This window comes from Pelodiscus sinensis, chromosome 6, assembly GCF_049634645.1.
Source record: "Pelodiscus sinensis isolate JC-2024 chromosome 6, ASM4963464v1, whole genome shotgun sequence".
NCBI lineage: Eukaryota > Metazoa > Chordata > Testudines > Trionychidae > Pelodiscus > Pelodiscus sinensis.
The window spans coordinates 45,465,007-45,485,232 of NC_134716.1; the positions used below are offsets into that span (position 1 = coordinate 45,465,007).

Consider the following 20,226-nt stretch of genomic DNA (forward strand, 5'->3'; position numbering starts at 1 on the left):
ATAAGTGGCTTTTCATTTGATTCTCTTGAGTTGTGGGCCCCTGACTTCAGTCAAGAATCTGTATAATTCCATGGGGAAAAAACCAAACCAAACCGAACGACCTAACATTCTGGAGGTTATTTTTCCTAGCCTCCATTTTTTTGTGTTACACTGAACTTCACTGCAATTATGATTAGTGCTTGTATTAGCTATTTTGTAAACACTGGGCTAAGCTTTTGCCAGCAATTCAACACAGTTGGAAATTTAATACTAGCAATTTACACAAAATGGGTTAAATATTGCTGGCAATTAGAAGGAAAAAACCAATTGACCAGCATAAAAATGATGCGGTTAGCTCCAATGAACCATTTGAATATGCATCTGAGTGGCAATGGGGCCTGTAGCATGGGGGACAGATTAGATAATGGCCACTCATTCATCATTTGCCAAGTGAACTAAAACATTTTAAGGTAAAAGGTAGAAAACTCCCCTTCTCCTTTGATTATGATAGCTCTGATCTCATTTTGAGACCCTCATTTGGAAAGTGCCACTGAAGTCCAAAGTTGAAAGTATAATTCTTCCTATTCCTCCCTTACTCCATCTTTCCTTTTCTTTTTACTGCATTATCCCAACCCTGAAACAGATACATAAAGTATTTATGAATATTAAGATATTAAAGGGATAACCACAAAAAAGAACCCCATGATAAATAAGTATACACAGCCAGATACTCAGCTGCTGTAAATTAGTGTGGCAAAAGAAATTGTACAATATTGAAGGATATGGCCCAGACTCTCTTGTTCAGTAAGCTGAAACTAACACCATAGAATAAAAAAATCAACTATATTTAGCATTTTAATTGAGACGGCAAGACTTGAATCCTCACACGACTAAAGAAAAGGCAGAAGAAAGGCATCTCTGTTTGCTATAAATAAAACACCACCCATATCCATATTGCAAATAATACTTTGTTTTCAAGATTTCAGAGACCCATTAAGGAAAACATTCATTAACAAATCATCTTTTATCTTACCAATTTTAAAAGAAAGTATAAAAAGATAGGAAGAAGAATAAAAATATGACAGACAAATTAGTAGTTTTGAACACTACAAAGCTAATCAAAAAGGACTCCTTCACAACAATTTCTTAGTTGTAAAAAGTCACTTGAGCTGTCTAACATTGGTGTCAGAACACATTTTTTTAAAAAAATTTGTAACAGCTCCTCTTGTTGATACTTTTAAGTGCTGTATCACACACTCTTATGTGTGAAACACCAGAAAGGATCAAAGTGAAGGGAAAACAGTAAACAAACCAAATAGCTTCCAGTGGGGAACAATTTACAGTTTTTAGTGTGGATCAATTGGAAAAAGGAATATAGTTTCCTCTACATGTCGCCTGACGGTGAGTACTGGGGGGAGGGGAAGGGCAAGTCAAAACTCTGCCTGGTATGTCAGAAAATTTACCCCTCTCTTACAGATGAGTTTAGCTAAAGCACAGACCTGGTTATCAGGAAATATAGGCTCTGCTCTCAAAAATGCCACAGATTTCCTATTTGATGATGAACAAGATATTTAATCCACATCCCTAGGCTTAGAAATGTTAACACATTGGGGCTATGTCTACACTATGGAGTTTTTTCCAGGATACCAGCTGGAACTCTGCCACATCCAGGGAACACATCTTCTCTTCCGAGATTTTTTGTGGAAGAGCAAACATGCTCTTTCAGAAGCCCTGTAAACCTCATTTCATGAGGACGAAGGGCTCTTCCAAAAGAGGAGTTTTTTCTGAAATTTGGCCCAGTGTAGACGGGCCACATTTCAGAAAAGCCTCTTCTGAAAAAACAATCGGAAAGATGTACGCAAATTGCACTTTGCAATTTGTATACCTTTTTCTGAAAAAGAAGTGTAGTGTAGATATAGCCTAAGTTTCACATGTGCCCAGAGATCCCTCAATACTCTCACTGTGCAGAAGAGCCAAACGCTGCTCTTAATTAAGTCAGAAGCTTTCTGTTTCACTTAAACATGGTAAGGATCTGGCCATAAGTACACATTACTGTATTATTATTTTGATCCTGCCAATTCTTATAAGACTAGTCCAACTGACTTCAGTGAAACTACCAACATGAATATGATGTATAGGATTTAGTGCATTGTCTTTATAAGTGAAGCTGTGCTTTGGTCTAGTCCATTCCGTTTTAACTTATGCCCTACTATTCTGATTTACTTTCTATATGTACATAAACAGACCAAGGTCTCCCAGTACCTCTCATTCCTTGAGATGGTTTTGTCTCTTTTTGCCCACAGGGCATGTTCACTACCACTTGTAAAATGGTATCCAAAACAAGGTTCCTTACCTGAGGTTTAATTTATGTCTTGCCAATGTCTGAGGTGGCAGAAAACAACCAGAACACACAACAACAACAAAGTTTAAGTCTGAGCCCAGCCCCTTGTCCCTTTACAGATAATACGTACTTCTGTCCCCGCCTAAAATGAGCATAGCTCCTCCCATTTTCCTGCTTTCTTGCCTAGAGTATGGCATTCTTAGCCTGCTCCACAGACCTGTTCTATATGTCCCAGGAAGAGGCTGCAATGCCTCTATAGGCCCCTGAGCAGGGTGTGGAGGGCAGCTCTGAACTCTTGGAAGAGGTGGTGCTGAGGCAGCAGGCCTTCAGTGCTGCTTCCCCTGCCCCCATGCTTAGCAATTGCTATACTCTGGCAGCTATTTAAAGGACTGGGGTTTGGGGCTGCCACCACTGCTACTGTCCCCATAGATCTCCTTCATGCCTTTGCTGACCCAATCCCAGGCCTAATTGGGTCAAATGCCTTCTACTATTTATTCCACCTAGGCAAGTAAGCTGACCTTGTCACACGGCACCAAGGTTCATCTCCCCTTAAGGTTCCAAGTCACCTTTTCAAAGTGGCCATATTATGGCCTCCTGCATGAAAGTACATTAGAAAAGTCATTTCCCCCACTTCATCAAAATGGGGGGGGGGAGGAAGGATGATAATCAAATTCTGCAAGTTGCATGGTCTTCTTCAAATCTGTATCTCTTTTCACATGTATCCAACATTTCTCTTGGTGGTGCCACATGCAAAAAATCCCGTTAGCTCAGTAAGCAGAGAAAGAGGCAGAATTATTGAAAATCTGCAAACTGCTTCTTCTAAATTGATCCTCTTAACATTCCATGATTGCCTTTGATCATCTGTGAGTACAGCTGCCCAGCTGCCCATCTGCTTCCAGCTCCCATATAATGTAGCCTATTACAAGATTTATAGATTATAAAGCCAGGAGGAACCATTTTGATAATCTAGACTGACCTTTTGTATAACAGACTATGGGACTTCCCTGAATTAATTCTTGTTTGAACTAGAGCATTTCTTTAGAAAAAATATTCAGTATTGATTTAAAATGTTCCAATGATGGAGAATCCATCACAGCCTTTGTTAAGTTGTTCCAATGATTAATTACTCTTGCTGTTAAAAATGTACACCTTATTCTGTATTTTTGTCTAGCTTCATCTTGAAGTCACTGGATTACCCTCTACAGTTCTCTGTTAGATTAGCAAACTCTATGTTATCAAATTTCTAATCTACACAAAGGTAATTATGACTATGATAAAAATCACTCTTTCACCGTCTATGTTTTTATCTAAACAGATCAAGTTTCTTGTACTATAAAACATTTTTTTTAAAATCCTGTAATCATTTTTGTGGCTCTTTTCCAAAGCCTGCGTAATTTAGCAATCTTCTTCCTGAGTTGTAGATACCTGGAACTGGTCACAGTATTCCAGAAGAGTTGTAGTTGTACTAGTAGCAAATACAGAGGTAAAATAACCTCTCTACTTATACTTGAGATTCTCCTTTTTATGCAACCATAGACTGCAATAGCCCTTTTGACCACAGCATTGCACAGTGAACTCATGTTCAGCTGATTATCAAGCATAATCTCCAAGCACTTTTCAGTCCCTGTTTCCCAGGACAGAGACCCATATCCTGTAAGTACAGCCTGCTTCATTTGGCTGGGGGAGGGTGTACAACTTACATTTGCCCATATGAAAAACACAGATTGTTTGTTTGGGCCAGCCTACCAAAGATCCAGAATGTGACCTTCCTAGGGAGCATGACCAGCATTCATGTCACATACCCCACCAGTACCCAGCTCAAGTAGGGGAAAGCAACGATCCAACCAACAGACCAAATGCAATGACAAATTCCGGACCTGTACCATCTGAGGCAGTTGAGTATGAACTAAGAAGTGACTTCTCTTCAGTCTCTACTATTTACTACTTCAAGATCATTGATTAAAATGTTAAATAGATTAGGGCAAAGAATCAACCTTTGTGGGATCCTGTTAAAAAAACGCTTATTTAATTATAATTTTCCATTTACAATTATATTTTGAGATTTATGCAGTGTTCCCTCCAGCTTTTTCCATCCATTTGCACCAAGGCATGTGTGGATGGATGTACAACAACAGTAGAAATACATGCAGCCAGCTGTAGGTGCTGTGTGTACTCTGTTAATCCGCTGGGTGGCATTTGAATCTCTCCTAGGTGTAGCCAGGCGGACATGACCCTCCCCCCCCTACTGGCATCTAGATGACTGGACATACTTCTCTGCTTTCCTCTTTCTCCTACCTCTCTTAGTTTCAATTTATGTTAACCTCTGTATCATGTCTTTAGTATATTAACCCATAGTATATACGTTAGGCCTTTTAGTATGCCAAACAATCCAATTTATGGGAGGTTTCTGGTACTCAAGGCCATGATGAGGTCCAACTTTGACTAGAAACCATATTGTTTTGAATATGTATGTAAGCTGTGGAATGTTTATGAGGTGTGAATGAGAAATACCCAATCAAAGGCATTTTAGGATCTGTAACCTTTTAAGGCAGTCAAAGACCCTGCAAACAGATAAATTAATAGAGAAGCATCCAGAAGAATCTCTCTCTCTCAGACAAAATGTAATATCAGAGCAGAATCCTGGGTCTGGCCCAGAGAAGTGAAGCCTCCTGCAGATCCGAAGAGATCTCCCAAAGAACCGAAGATCTTCCCAAAGGAAGCTGATGCCTGGCCAGCAGCACTCCAGCCACCAGCGAAATCAAAAGTAATCTGCACTGCATTTGTAGCCTTCCTCCAAATTGTCAGCAAGAATGCGATGTGTATGTGTATCACCTTACCCCTAAGAATCTTTACTAATAAACAACCTCAAAAGCCCACCCTTTGTCCGGATTTGTTCCTCAGAAGGTCTGAGGAAGTGCAACTGGGCAGCTGCTGAAGTGCTCAGGGAACATTGCTCGTGAGTTTTCTAGTTTGTAATTCATTTTATGTGAGTATTGTTGATTTTGTATTATTCTAGTTTTTTCATCAAAATGTTCTGTGGAATCAAAAAGCTAAAGTTTGGTTTTTTTAAAATAAACTCAAGGAATGAAAAGTTGAAAAATAAATTCTCTTCAGGTCACGTTAATTGTATCATTCAACCAGAAATTTGCTTAATTTTTGAGCTTTTAAAAATTTGTAATAAAAATTAAAATACATTTTTAAAATGAGAAGTAATTTTGAATAGAAAACAATACTTTATTTAAAAACATCAAAACAAAATGTATTCCCTTTTTTTTAACTAAAACAATTTGGTAAAATTGGCACAAATGTATTACAAATTTTAGTTCATCCTAATGTATACTTGAGAGATTGAGCTAAACACACTATTTAAGTCAATTCAGTGCACTATTAACATCTTTTTTATTTTGATATTTGCCATAAACAGTTATTTGTCATATATGTATAATATAGACAGATTATTGGACAATAAGATTTCACAACTTTCCATCTTTTGAATGGAGGCTATATACGGATCAGGAACGAAAGTAAACATCCTCCCTCACCAGTGAGCAATTATGATGCTACAAATTTTTGTCTGTTAAAAAGGCGGTAAAGAATATAAGCAAATAAGAGGATATCCTCTTTGAAGTGAAATCACATAATTTAGTGTTTGGTAGTGGTGGATGCAAGAAAGAAGCAATAATCTCCTTGGTGAGTACCCAAACAATGTACGAAAGTCCAAGAATATCTATTTTTCCTTGTTCGACAGCACTTCGGAGAAATCAATATTTGCCATGAGACCTTATTTGTGTTATTCTCCAGCCAAAAGGTAGAACATATAAATGTTACTTCAATGCTTACAATTAGAGTGTCTTTGATGTTTGCCATTGAGTATTAGCGAATATCTTACTGGTGCTCTTCATTATTCTTTTAGTTTTAATTAAATAGTAATTCTAATATTTTTCCACTAATCTAAAATGTGTGCTGTTTGTATTTTACAGAAGGTTTTTCATTAATCTGTGTGCCCTTATAGCCTTATTTAGTCATTTTTATCTGATATCAAATTTAACACACTACAATATATAGAAAATTGTGTTCAAGGATAAGGTGAAACTATGTCCTAGTCTTAGTATGGTCAGTGAAAATAATATTCTTATAGGTCATGGCTGTTCATTATTCCCCAGAAAATCAATTGTTAAAGAGCAACCTTTAGATTCATTCTTTTTAATATCCCGACTGAAAAATTTCACTGACTAGTGATCCTACTCTGATGTAGAACCCTGGTATGACTAGTTTGGGACAGAAAAATCCTTAGCACAATTACTCAGCCTCACCCTTACCCATTTGAGATAAGTACTCATAGTATCTAAGGGCATATATATTATGATATGAAGAGAGCAGATAAAAAAATTGGGGTAAATTAGAGGTCTGCAAGTCCTGAAAAGGGCATATTTCTCCCACAACATTGTAGCACATCTTAAACATTTCTGCATTGTCATGCTTTAACAAAAAAATTGAACAACATAGCACAAAAACCCACGAGTCACATGGTCTTCATACAAATTATTCAAACTAGATCTGTCATTACCTCTTATCTACTTCCTCATATGTGTAATATCCAATTTTAAATGTATTCTGTTTCTTTGAAGATAAAGTTAGGTTGATTTTTTGTCATCCAAAATATTTCTGAAGTGAATGAATGCAGATTTGGCAGCACCAAAACATTCTATAAGTTCAGGCCTATTTCACCAACTTGTTCATATAAAAAAAAATCAAAGCATTTAAAACATTCAGATCATGCCATTTGCATTAAATATACAATTATTTATATTTTTCAGAACTGCCAGCAAACTGAACAATCAGTTATTGACACAGCTCTGCTTGAAGATCCTGTCACTCTCTCCCTCATTTCCTATTAAATTAGCCATTAACAACTGGCTGATCTTTAAATACCTTTTAGACAGCTGAACACATGGTGTGTAAAACAGTAGTGAATTATTTGTACTTTGCATTCTGTTACTTACTGTCACCTCGACAAAGCAAAGGCCCAAGCTTGTAAGCTGCTTCAGAATTTGGTCGGTCTGTATCCGTGATAACAATTTCAGTTACTGGTAGATGGTCTTTATAAGAGAGGAATCCAGTATCATTAGTCCTAAAAAAAATTAGAAACAAACACCTTCGAAATGTTTCTGAGTAATAGTCACATAAGAGAAATATATTGTCCTTATAATGGATTCATTTAACTAACCCTCCACCCCTCTAGATTTAGAACTACATTTTCAAAAGTTACAGCTCTATTGTTCAGGTAAGCCAAGGGATTGTGAATAAATGGGAACATACTTACAAATACTTCTGTATTGATCTCATAATCTATAAGACCATTTAAATCTATTGCAGGCCTACATGAGATCACAGAATCAAGTGGGCAGGCTTAGGGTTGTGATCATCTGCAGAAGCAAGATATTTTATTTTCAACATAATTAGGTATTAAAGCTGCCTTCCTAAACCTCAGATGTACTTTCACATGTCAGTAATTTTGCCTCCTAGAAAAAGCAGCATATCTAACTTATTATAGTTTGTCAAAATGATTAAAAACCGTAGTCTCAATATTTAATTTTTTAACCAGAACATTCCCTTCTATTTAATTTTATACAGTTAAAAAAACCACACCAAAATATAAATCTCAAAAAGCAAAACAGAACCAAGCATGCAGAGTACAGAAAAGACCAATATATATTGCTTAAATTCTTCAGGGGGAGAGAGGCAATCTAGTTGTTTGAGTAAAGGACAGAAAATCAGTAGATTTTTTTAACATTAGGTAGGTTAATAGAAAAATACCTAAGCTATTTGTCAAATAATTTAGATAGGCACAGTAATAGATCTTTGGGTTTCATAAGGATTCAGTACTGGCCTAACTTTGTTCCTACTGAACTTGATAGGAGCAGTTAGATCAGCGATGATCTCTTTTGAAAATTCAACCCTTTGATCCATTGCTAATTTACCAATAAAATATCCCGACAAATAGCATAATTCTAATTTCTATCTTAACTGACAGAGAGAGAGATCAGAGACAACCACAGGTAGGACCAATGGGATGCACTGTGAAACATTCTTTGCTACAACAAAAGACAGGACTATGCAGCACTTTAAAGACTAACAAGATGGTTTATTAGGTGATGAGCTTTCATAGGCCAGACCCACTTCCTCAGATCAAATTGTGGAAGAAAATTGGCATGACCATTTATACCAAAGGTCATGCCAATTTTCTTCCACAATTTGATCTGAGGAAGTGGGTCTGGCCTATGAAAACTCATCACCTAATAAACCATCTTGTTAGTCTTTAAAGTGCTGCATAGTCCTGTCTTTTGTTTCAGTTAGACCAGACTAACACGGCTACATCTTTATTATTATTGTTGGAAGCCCTGGATAATGATTTGAATAAACACGAATTTGCCTGCATTGTACACTTTCTCTACTAGTTAACTGCTGACAATATCTATAAAATAAAGTTGCAGCTTGATTAAAATCTATATCCAGTGTCTTCTGTCCCTCTTTCAGGATACCTAGACGATGACTGCAGTGCACTAAATACAACTTGATACTTAGCTAGAACTTTATGAGACGTATTCACTTGTGGCATAAATACAATTACCTCTATGTTATGCATGTAGAAATAAATTCAGAGTTTTGACTTGCCCAATGACACACAAAAAGAACATAGACTGAAAGCCAGGAGCACTTATTGCTATGGTCAGTAATCTATAGTGCCACGGTGTTCCTCCTCCCCAAATTTGAGATTTTCATAGATATCAATTTGGGTGATTGAATTTTGGATGCTTGACAGTTCCCTAGTTCCTGCATAATAGAGCAAAACTATTTCAGATATAGCCATACCTCTATGTGCCCAAAAGAGGCACTGGGAGAAATTCTGGGTTTTATTTGTTTTGTTTTTTTTTTTAATCATTTATTCTTCTGGATCAAGTGAACATGTAAACATTGCACTGTAAGTAAAAGATTCAGATACATAATGTACATTTTCATATACTGACAATGAATTTTAATATACTTCTGTAAATTATGCTCAGTGGTTAAAATAGACACATGCATGGTCCCAGTCTGTATCTATTTTTTCTTGTGTATAGCACACAAATGGCAGGGACTTATGAATGTGAGCAGGGAATGCGTGTGCCTAAAGTGAGCCAAAATATATTTCTGATATTAGGGACCACTCAAATTCCAGTCTAAAAAAATGTGTTTACTTATTTATATTTACTTGGCAGCTAGAGAACCATAACTTCTCTATATTTTTATACAGTAGAGTAATAGGGAAACACTTAAGTCCTCTATGCATTTGTTTAAGTTTTGTAATAGAGAGAAAATAGGCAGATATTACCTTTGGAGGAATTCACTGAAGATGCACACTCTTTGTGTTTTAAGTACATTTTTAAACCTATAGAACTTGTACACATCTGTGACTCTTTATTGTGTTTTCATTTCTGCATCTGACAACTTTCCTAACCAGCTCCCCCTGTTTGGATGAGTAAAATTCTTAAACCAGTCCACTAGTTGTTCATCTGAAGGAGGGCTGAGTGCCTATTTTGACAATGGGATCCATGAATCCATATTTTATACAGCAAAAGGATGGACACTTTCTCTCTATCACATTCTCAATCTCAATTCCATGAGGGACCACACCCATGTTCTCTTGTACAAGATAGAACTTGTACATTCAACGTTTACCATGCCTCATTCATAGCACTCTAGAAAAATGAGACCCTTTGAAATTTTCTATAGTATATTTCCTTCCTAACATAAACATTTTGGTCAAGATATTCAGAAGTGACTAGCAATTTTGGTTGCCTTAAATTTTAGCTATTTGACTTCAGTCCATCATCTTCTGGTTTGAATCTCAGGTGGCACTTCTGAAAATCAGGCCTCTATGTTGTTTCAGTCTGGGAATAAAAAAATTGAAGATCTCAAATTCATTAGGAATTTTTGAAAATTCTGTTGTGTTCAACTTTAAAAATGCCATTAAAATAAAAGACCTTAGCAATAATGTGTCCAGGATAAGATCTTCAGAATTGAGTGCCTTAAGTTAGTTCCTAAATTTACATTTAGATATCCAAATAAAAGGTTTCCTTTTAAAATATGCTGGAAAGAAGCAGCTGTTCACTGACTTCAGTAGGTCGTTTGGCCAAATTGTTTTAAGAATGAAACTTCATGGTCCTTTACAGACTCCCATATGTGTGAAAAGTATGAAGGCGTCAGCAACAATGTATATGTTCACACACTATGTATACAAGCATAATTATAACAAATTTGTGTACAAGCATTACCTGCTCAGTACATATGTTTTGTACAGATTAAACATACTTAAACTTTCCATTAACAGGATTTTTTTTCCATTTAAAATTTGCCTAACTTCTTTAAACCTCCTACCCCAAATTTTGGAGAAGTCCGAATTTTAATTCAGATCTAGCTTCATAGCTTCAGCTCATCTCTCATTTATAAGGTATTTAAACTGGTGGTCAACAATGCAAGATAAATACAGTTTAGATGAGGAAAAATTTGCAAATGGGAAATACAAGTAGAGTTCAGCTGTAGTCTGCGGAACTAGTCAGAACTCTGTGAAATCCCTGCTCTTCCGAAGTCAGTGACAAAATTCCCATTGACTTCAATGACACCAGGATTGTAAAGGCATAGAGAAAAGAAAGATAATACAAATGTTCAATGTGCAAAATGAATGCTTTGCTCAATTAATCCATAGTTTAAATCCAGTTAGTTTAAATATTTCAATGACTGGAAAACATAAAATGTAAGCCTTTAACCACTGGCAAAACAAGCCATTTAATAAAAACTAGACAGTCTAAAAATAAAATTATAACATCCCAAAATGGCAACTAAATACAGGAAATCACAGCAAAATATTTGCCCCTCAATTTAGCTAATTACGGTGAGAAATAATATTTTGATCAGGTGGTAGCAGCATATATTATAGGTTTGTGGGGTTTTCCTAATAGGACTGGTAATCCATAACTGCAAAACCCTATATAATTTTTGAGTTTGATTTTCAACAGCAAAGAATTGAGCACAAGCAAACAGTACAAAAAATCACCATTCATTTCTGTCGGCATTGCAGTTGCAGTAATGCTGAGAATCAATGCAGTTCCCCTCTAATCCACAAGCACACTTTTGAACATCAGGCAAAGATCCTCCCCAGTAAGTCTGTGTTTCATTGGTTCTTCCAACCCACCAGCTCAATGGCATCCCATCTAAAAGACAAATGAGAGGAAAATTAATACCTAATCCCAGTTCCTGCTCCTCCCAATTTCCCTCACCCAAACAAATTTCCAAGCATAATGGTAAAAAACCCCTCAATTTAAAAATAAATGACCACATTTCTTTACAAATGCTAACCAATTATTCATTTTAATATTTCATTATCAAGGATTAAATGATAGTCACAGCTTTTTGCTTGTATGAAAGGAAAAGAGATCTGGTAGTCCCTAGCTCAGTCAGGCATGATATTAGAATCATTTATCTTAAGCAGTCCATTTACGTACTTTTTTAAAAAAAATAGCACATGAAAAAAGAGATGCCCTAAAAATCAAGTTAATTTATACTCTGAAGCAAAGATCAATTTGAGATCATGAAAATACCAGTGAAGAAATGAGAAGAGTAAAAAGCATAAATTGACTCATTTTATTACTGAGAATACTAAATACACCGTTGCTGCATATTAAGCACCTAGCTTAGTTCTACTGAGCAGGGAGAATCAGAAATGTCAGCAGTCATGAGCTAGATCATGCACAAAAGCTGCAGAATTTATGCAGTCTGAGACTGCTGAAACCATGTTAAAATTTGTGCTCCATAACCCCGTTGATGTACCCAGTGACTAACAGCAAAGTTTCTCAGAGCCTACTACATCTGTGAGCAGTTCACCCATTCAACACTGATTAGAGTAAAATGATAGAGCGGGATGTGTTCTTAATTCTACAGAACTGCACATTAAGTTTCAAAATGCTGACAAATAACCAGAGCAGTAAAAGCACAAAATATACAGAAAAAGATAATTGCTAAAGGATGTGAAGCATGAAGGTAATCCATCTTAAATGAGAGTGAAGAAAGGTAAAAGATTAAATGAATGCAAAGTCAGGGTATGAAAGGAGTCAAGTGCTTATTGTATGATGCCTAATGGTATGGTGGCTAACGGTTTGCCTCCACTTACTCGGAGATCAACATTTTGGTGACAGGGTGTAGTAAAGATCAGTGTTCTCTGTAAGCTGGGCACTTGTGTGGGTGCCCAGAAGAGATTCAAATGCCGCCCATATAGTTAACAGAGCATCCACAATGTCCAGAGCCAACAGCATGTGTTTCTACTGGTGGTGTATACCTGCACAAGCCGTGGTGCACATAAAAATTATTCCACACATGTATGGAAACACGAGGGCTGTGTCTACACTGGGCCACTTATTCCGGAAAATCAGCCACTTTTCCGGAATAAGCTGCGAGCTGTCTACACTGGCCATTGAATTTCCGGAAAAGCAACGATGCTCTACTGTACAAAATCAGCCGCTATTCCGGAAAAACTATTCTGCTCCTGCTCGGGCATAAGTCCTTATTCCGGAACACTGTTCCGGAAAAGGGCCAGTGTAGACAGCCCTGTAGTCTTTTCCGGAAAAAAGCCCCGATCACAAAAATGGCAATCGGGACTCTTTTCCGGAAAAGCGCGTCTACATTGGCCACAGTTTTCCGTTTTAAGCAGTTCCGGAAATTCATGCAAGTGTGTAGACAGCCTTAGAGGGAACATTGGTAAGGAACCACTAATTTGACCACAGATCATGATCTTTTCTATTCTGGTACTCCACCAGATAACAAGGAATAAGGAAAGCAGATAGGAGAGTTTTCCCCATTTACATCCTGCAGTGGGGACGCTGAAAAAATATGACATAAGTTAGGTCGACTCCAGTTACCCTATTCATATAGCTTGAGTTGTGTATTTTAGGTCATCTTTCTCCTCTAGTGTAGACCAGTGTTCCCCCTAAGCTGCAAGTCAGCACAGCTTCACAGGTGATTAATCAGCCCCACCCAGTCAGCGGCTCAGGGCTCTGTGCACAGAGCTGACTGAACACTGGTGTAGACCTGGCCTTATAGAGGCACTTGGTTTCTTGGAGCTCTGAAGCTTTCAGTAGTGGACCCCTCACACCAAGACTGGCACTTAATACAGCTTCAGCTTCACTTGCAACAGCCATGGCTTATTATAACTCACTGTAAGAGAATACCTTTGCTACGCTTACAAGCTCTCAGGTTGTAAATATATTGACTGAATTCATTACCACACAGCTGCGAGCCCATCAGACCTTAAAAACAGTGTGAAAAGTTTCTAGGAAAGTCAGACATGCTCAGTGACAACAAAGTCTAGTATCAATATTTTGTTCACAGCCCATCATGGACAGAAGAAAAGCTAGAGAACATTTTATACATTATTTATGAGACATCACTTTAAAAATAAACAAAACAAACATACATAAAACCAGGATATTTCTTCTGTTTCGACAGCTCAGAAACTCTAGTCCTGTAGTTGTGACTGAAAGTTCCTGCTCTTGAACTGACTTGAAAGCAATCCTGACACATTTGTTTATATGCTAGCATGAGAGCAATATAGTTAGGATCATAGTGATTAGTCAAGGTTGTTAGCTCTGTTTTGGCAGTGAATATTGCTAATCAAAATGGGAGGGAAAAAGGACTTGAGGCAGCTTCTTCAAAATGAACACACAACACTATTAGAATAGCACTTCTTTAATAGAATCATTTATATGCTCTGCATCAGGAAGACTGAGTGAAATGCATTCTTAAGATTTGTTCCAATAAAAATTTCTTTTTATAATGTGTGGCCCAAGTTACTTTATATAAAACTCTCATGAAATGATGCACTTGTCAGAAGTGCCCAGTGGAGATTATGGACCACAGTATTGGGAGGGGTAAAATTATATGCACAATTTGATAGCATAGCTATTTGAATTGCAAAGCCTTATATTTTATTGTATTTTATTAGGACAATGTTAGATGAAGATCTCAAAACATCATACGCTAGGTGCAAGAGAAATAATTAATTTGATATATACTAAAAGTGCAATCAGGTTGACTTAATTTTGCCTGCCTAAAACTCCCCCTATATTTTCAGTTTGGGGGAGCTCGAGCTCCCCACAGTGACCTAACTCACCCATTCCAGCATGACTCCTGGGCCATACAGACTGTGCTGCTCCCAGCACTTGTCCCCTTGGCTGGGCACTTCATATCACCTGCAAGCAGCCAGCAACATGCACTGTCCAGGTCTTGCATGCAGACTCTGACCTGGCCAGGGAGTGACTCCTCGGGATAAGAACACAAGCAGGGAACAGGGCTTTATAGTCACTAATTCTATTTCTTTATCAGTATTGATTTGTATAACTCAAAAGGTTCAGAGCTTATTTAAGATAAGCATTTAAAAGTTTGTATTCTTCTTTAACCTATCCAAATACTGTGTGTCCACAAACCTGGACTGCAAACGTCTAGATGCAGATAGTGGGTTAAAAGTGTGTCTGTCTTCTATTAGAGAGTCCATTGTTGAAACACTTTACATACTGGCATCCTTAAGTTACAGAGAGGGTTCATGGCTTACGTTCACCCTCTGCATACTTCTTTGACTCAAACTGAGGCAACCATTAAGATGGGGCCCAAGAGAATGGACTTTCTCACTGTATTCCTGTTACTTTCTGTTTCCCAGGATATTAGAAATATCTTTAAAACAGCCTTCTCCATGAACGCAAAAGTGAAGGAAGGGCAAAGTATCATAGAATTACAGTATAGCGTTGGAAGAGACCTCAGAGGGTTGTCAAGTCCAACCCCCTGCTAAAAGTATAAATTATTATGGAAGCTGATTGTTCATCCCTAGTGTCGACATCACCCCCAACAACTATGATAACTGGAACTTTTAATAGTAATCTCAGCACAGAAATCAGAGACTAAAGAGATTTGGAGGCTGACCTAGCCTCTCACCTGTAAAATGAACTTTCCAGAATAGAGTGAATGTTTATTATGTAGAAACATGAGAAGCTTTATCTAGTATTGTTCTTGTTAGCACTGTTATAACTGATTTTAAAAAGCCCTAGCAATTCTGCAAAACACTTTCTCAACTAGTTTTACCACTTATTGCATGAAAAGATTTAAAATGAGACAAGGTTTAATATGACCAAATGTTTTCACTGCATTAACTTGCTGATAAAACATATATACCCTACCCTCACCAACTCTGAATACTAATGTTCCAAATCCTAAAGTCTCAGTGGGATTGTTCTTTCTCCCTTTTGTACCTGTCTGACAGTCTTGCATTTTTGCTCAGCAAATATGTCTAGCAAACGCTTTCATTTCTCACAGTCACTTTAAAACTGTCAATTCTGAAATGACTATTAATCCTAGCAATCCTAAGTAAAATTTAAGAGTCAGACATTTGGGAAATTTAACTGGGCATGATCCTGCATTCAATCCTTCAATATGATTCATTCCCCCTGATGTCAGTGGTAATTCATTTGTGTGAATGAGGGGTACCTTTTGGGTAATTTGACACCAGGTTAGGTATGTTTGGCCATTTGATCAAGAAGAGATTCTAAGTTAAGATAAGGAACTTTGTACTGTACTCCCCAGGGAGTACCATAGAAGTATTCATGTAAAACACATACTAAGTCAGATGCCTATAAATATCAAGGTACAGGGAGTCTGTAGGTCAGAAAGAGGTTTGGCAGGAAAGGAGGGGCAGAGTCAGAGAAGCAACCCTCTTTGCAGTGGGTTCACCTGTAAGCCTGGTAGATTTCTAAGTAGCAATTCTCCTGAGAGTTAATGCTTCTCTCAGAAGAAATTCATTGCATTCCATGACCTCTTTGAAGGAAAGGCAGAATGAAGGAAGGCGAGAGCTAATGTGTTTGCTTAGCTTTTGACAGCCATTCTGCTAAGAGAAGTAGAGCTCACAGAGCATGGAAGAATGTCCTGTTTTCTGCTGTAGCACCAGTAAACCGCGTTATAGGAGAATGGCATGTGAAGTCTGTGACATGAGCCTTGCAATTTTTAAGAGGACTATTTGCCTCTCAGATTTTCTGACAGAGAAGACAATTGAGACTTGATTTGAAACATCTATATAAGAACAATGAACAATCTCTTTTCAAGTTTTTTTTTAACATTTAGAACACATTTTCAAAATTAAAATCAACTCAATGGATTGTATTCTATCTAGTGAGAACTAAAGTAAAACTTGAACATGCCACCTAATTATTATATTTTGTTCGGATTACTTCAACTACATCAGAAGAGCTTGTAATTTCCCTCATAACATAATAAATTTTTTGAGATTTTCCCAGCATTTTACTTTAGGTCTCCTCTGTGCTAGTGTATTTTGGACAATGGCATGGTAATGTTCGTGATACTTTACCTCATGCTATTTACAAATTCAACCACTACAGGATGCACAGTATTTGAAAGACTTCAGCTGACATTTGTGTAGTGTATTGGCTCCTTTTACCAAATGTTTGCCTGATAATTAACCATTTCTGACTGAAATCTAAACAATTCCTGGAGGCCATCCAGAAAAGGCTTTAGTATAATTTCTATTCAATTGTAAAAATAATTAAGACATTGGTTTTGAATGTAGTTAATGCTTTGAATAAAACTCAAACTGACCTTTATTTTTCTAATTCAAATCCCACTCAACAACATATAGATTGGGGATTTATTTGTCAGCTAATTAAGTATTTTACAAAGTATAGTGGCAAAATGCCATAACCTTGGCAGAATTAAATATCTATGGTATCATGCAACGTAATAAGATTTGACTGCTTTACTTACCTCGCTTATTTAAAAGCCTTGATTTTTTGCAGTGGTAAGCAAGCTCCTGTTCACACTGTTCTGCATAGTTAATTGTAGCCTGAAGCTGTTCTAGGGTTGCAGTGTACTTGAAGAACACGGTATGTGGGTTCTCTCGATTAGCACTTTTGACTCTGGTCAGGTTGGTATTGTTGTGCTGTATAATTGTCCAAGTTGTATCTTACAAAACACAGAAGGAACAAGTAATGTGGAATGCTAAATAGCTGAAAAAGTTAGCAATGGAAAAAAAAATGTGTAGTGAGGTACAACTGGGATTAAGGTGACTTTTGTTCTTTTTGTAGGATGTGAAAAGGAATACAAAATATTTGACTAAAAAGTTCAGCAACTGAATACATTCAATAAGATATCACTGGTCCCTTTCATAGAACTTCTTTATCATGCATTCAGTCCTGCACATTACCAGTCAAGGAAAGCTAGATGAAAAGAAACAAATACAATAAAACTCTGGTAGTCCGGCATCCAACTGTTCGGCACTCCCGATACTCCGGCATCAAAATGCCAAGCGCTCCTGACCAGCTGATTAAAAAGCCTGCCGCTCAGCACATGTGCTGGCAGTAAGCAGAGGGAGTATAAGGCTGGGGGAGGGGGATCATGTTACAGTATGGAGAAGAGCGTTTTGCTTCAGTGAGGGGAAAGGGGAGGGGAAGAGGCGGAGGAGGATCAGGTTACAGCATGGAGGAGAGAGACGCGAAGAGGAAAGGGGAGGGGAGAGGGAGGGAGATTGTGTCCTGGCCAGCTGTTAAGCCATCCAGCTGTACCAGACCTCCCGATTCTCCAGCAAATCTGATAATCCGGCACCACATAGGTCCGAAAGGTGCCGGATTGTCAGAAGTCTACTGTATTGATTTTCCAAATATACAAATCTAAGCTAACTGTAATGCAGTAAAATCCACAGGGCCTAATAATAGGGTTTTCCTATTTTTATTTCTCCAAGGTATTCCTTGTTTATAAATGGAGACCAGATTATATCTAGATTTACATTATCTGTGCAACATTTCACACTATTCATTTGAATTAATTGATTTTCTCTTAGAGAATTTATACCACTGGCCAAAATACTCACTCAGGTGAGGGGCGGCTCTGCGGGAACAACCCAGCAGCACCCCAGCAGCACCCCAGCTGCTCTGTTCTGCCACCTCCCCAAGTTTGCCACCATTGCTTTCAGCCCCAGCTGGCCTGTCACCAGCAGCTGCGCAGGGCTTCCCCTGCCTCCTTGCAAAATGGCAGAGGGTTCGTCCCTCGTCACGCCATTCCCCACCGACTATTCCCCCACCCCGCCGGTCACAGTGCCGGTCCCAGTAGACCTGTCATAGCCCCCTGCCAGAGTACCTCCTGATACTCCAGCATATCCGATAATCCAGCACCCCCTGGGTCCCAAAGATGCCGGATTATCGGCAGTCTATCTAGACACTTTCAGTATGATGGAGTCATTTTCTAATAACTCAAAACTTTCTCAAGGAGAGAGATGGTTAAAGCAAGTGGGTGTGGAAGCTACAAGAACAAATTTTGGAAGGTAACAGGGAAAAATATCTGGTCATGTTATCTTCAGATAGGCCTTGTACTATACAAACAGTACCTTACCTTGTCTTAGGCATTGTTGTACTGTCTACAACAGCTTAAAGGATGCACACCCATTTTTTATTGATGAAAAGTAGTTTTTTTTCTTTAAATGTATTGTGCATCTAATAATCAAGTGCTGGTTGAGTATATACATTAGTGTCTCGTTGGCCTTAAAAGCAATTTATTATAGCTAACCATGAATATGAGCGGAGAAGTTTAGACATGGATCCAACCTGAACAGCCCCTAAATACAAGGACGTCTGTATCCAATTTTCCAGATGAGATCAGTCTTTAGTTCAAATGCTTTCAAGAATGACTGACTCCTTTGAAGTCCCCATGGAGCAAAATGGATCACAACAATAGGCTATGGCCAGTCAGAATAATCTAGCACATTTAACTGATTTGTCTTATAAATTTGATTGTGAGGCTTTTAAGACACATGATTGTTTTCCTGTGTGTATGATACTTCTTAGCACAACATGCATCCCTGAATTCTAACTTGAAACTTTGGATGCTACATTAATAAAAAGAACAGTAACAATAGAGTGTAAAAGCTATACGTAAACTTATATCACTTGGATGATCTGAGGTTTTACTTAGTGTAATGACCCCAGATTACAAGATATTTAAGGAAGGGATTATAATTAATTGATACAAGAGGAATGCAAATATTACCAAAATATTGTCTGAAAAAATGTAAGATATTCCACTTTTTCCTGTAATATGGGCCCTTTCCAACTTGTGACCCTCTCGTGTACAAAAAGGAGAAACTGGGAGCATCATAAATGTCCTTGAAATGTTCTTGCTGATGAATATTTGTAAATCTGATCTTAGGTTTTACTACGGTTATGGCAGGAAAGCAGTTCTATTTGAAATTCTATTGAGACGTGGAAAATGTTGCAGCAAACCAAATTAAATTGCTATAATGTTACAACATAAATATAATAAAATCTACCAGTGATAACAGAGTCATGCTCTGGTTTGCTTGTGCTTTGGGAACTTATAAAAGACAGTTTTCAGTCACACTAACAAAACCCAAGGTATGCAAAGAATTTGACATGTCATGAATACTGCATAAGTGATAAGAAGAGAAGGCTTTAGATACCCTACACATATGTTAAGGACAATGGCACTCACTGTCTTTGAAGAGTGCAGACTCCTCTCCTTCATGTCTTCCTAGGGATGGTAAATGCCTTAAATAGGGGTTGAAGGTAAGGCAGTATACTATTCCATGCACAGAATGGTGCATCTTGCACATTCTCTTCTGTGCACAGAGAGAGACGGATTGGGATTATGCCCTATTAAGGTGTGCACAATCAAACTAAAAAACCCTAAATGTATTTTTGAGTCTAAAGATGAGTGAACTGGTTACATATTGAATCTGATTTTTATCAGCTGAGTCAAATACAGAATCAGCTCTTCAGCATACCATTGGTACTTCATACCCAAACGTA

The 20,226-nt window shown here is 37.7% G+C and overlaps 1 protein-coding gene across 1 annotated transcript in view; it reads right to left on the bottom strand.

The window, feature by feature from the left end:
- CNTNAP4 (contactin associated protein family member 4) overlaps nt 1-20,226 on the bottom strand; it is a 301,963-nt gene that overhangs the window by 53,846 nt on the left and 227,891 nt on the right. The window contains exons 13-15 of the mRNA XM_075931856.1: nt 17,174-17,371; nt 11,415-11,571; nt 7,324-7,451 (exon numbers count right to left, since the gene is read on the bottom strand). Coding sequence (XP_075787971.1) covers nt 7,324-7,451; nt 11,415-11,571; nt 17,174-17,371 — 483 coding nt within the window. The remainder of the gene's footprint in view (nt 1-7,323; nt 7,452-11,414; nt 11,572-17,173; nt 17,372-20,226) is intronic.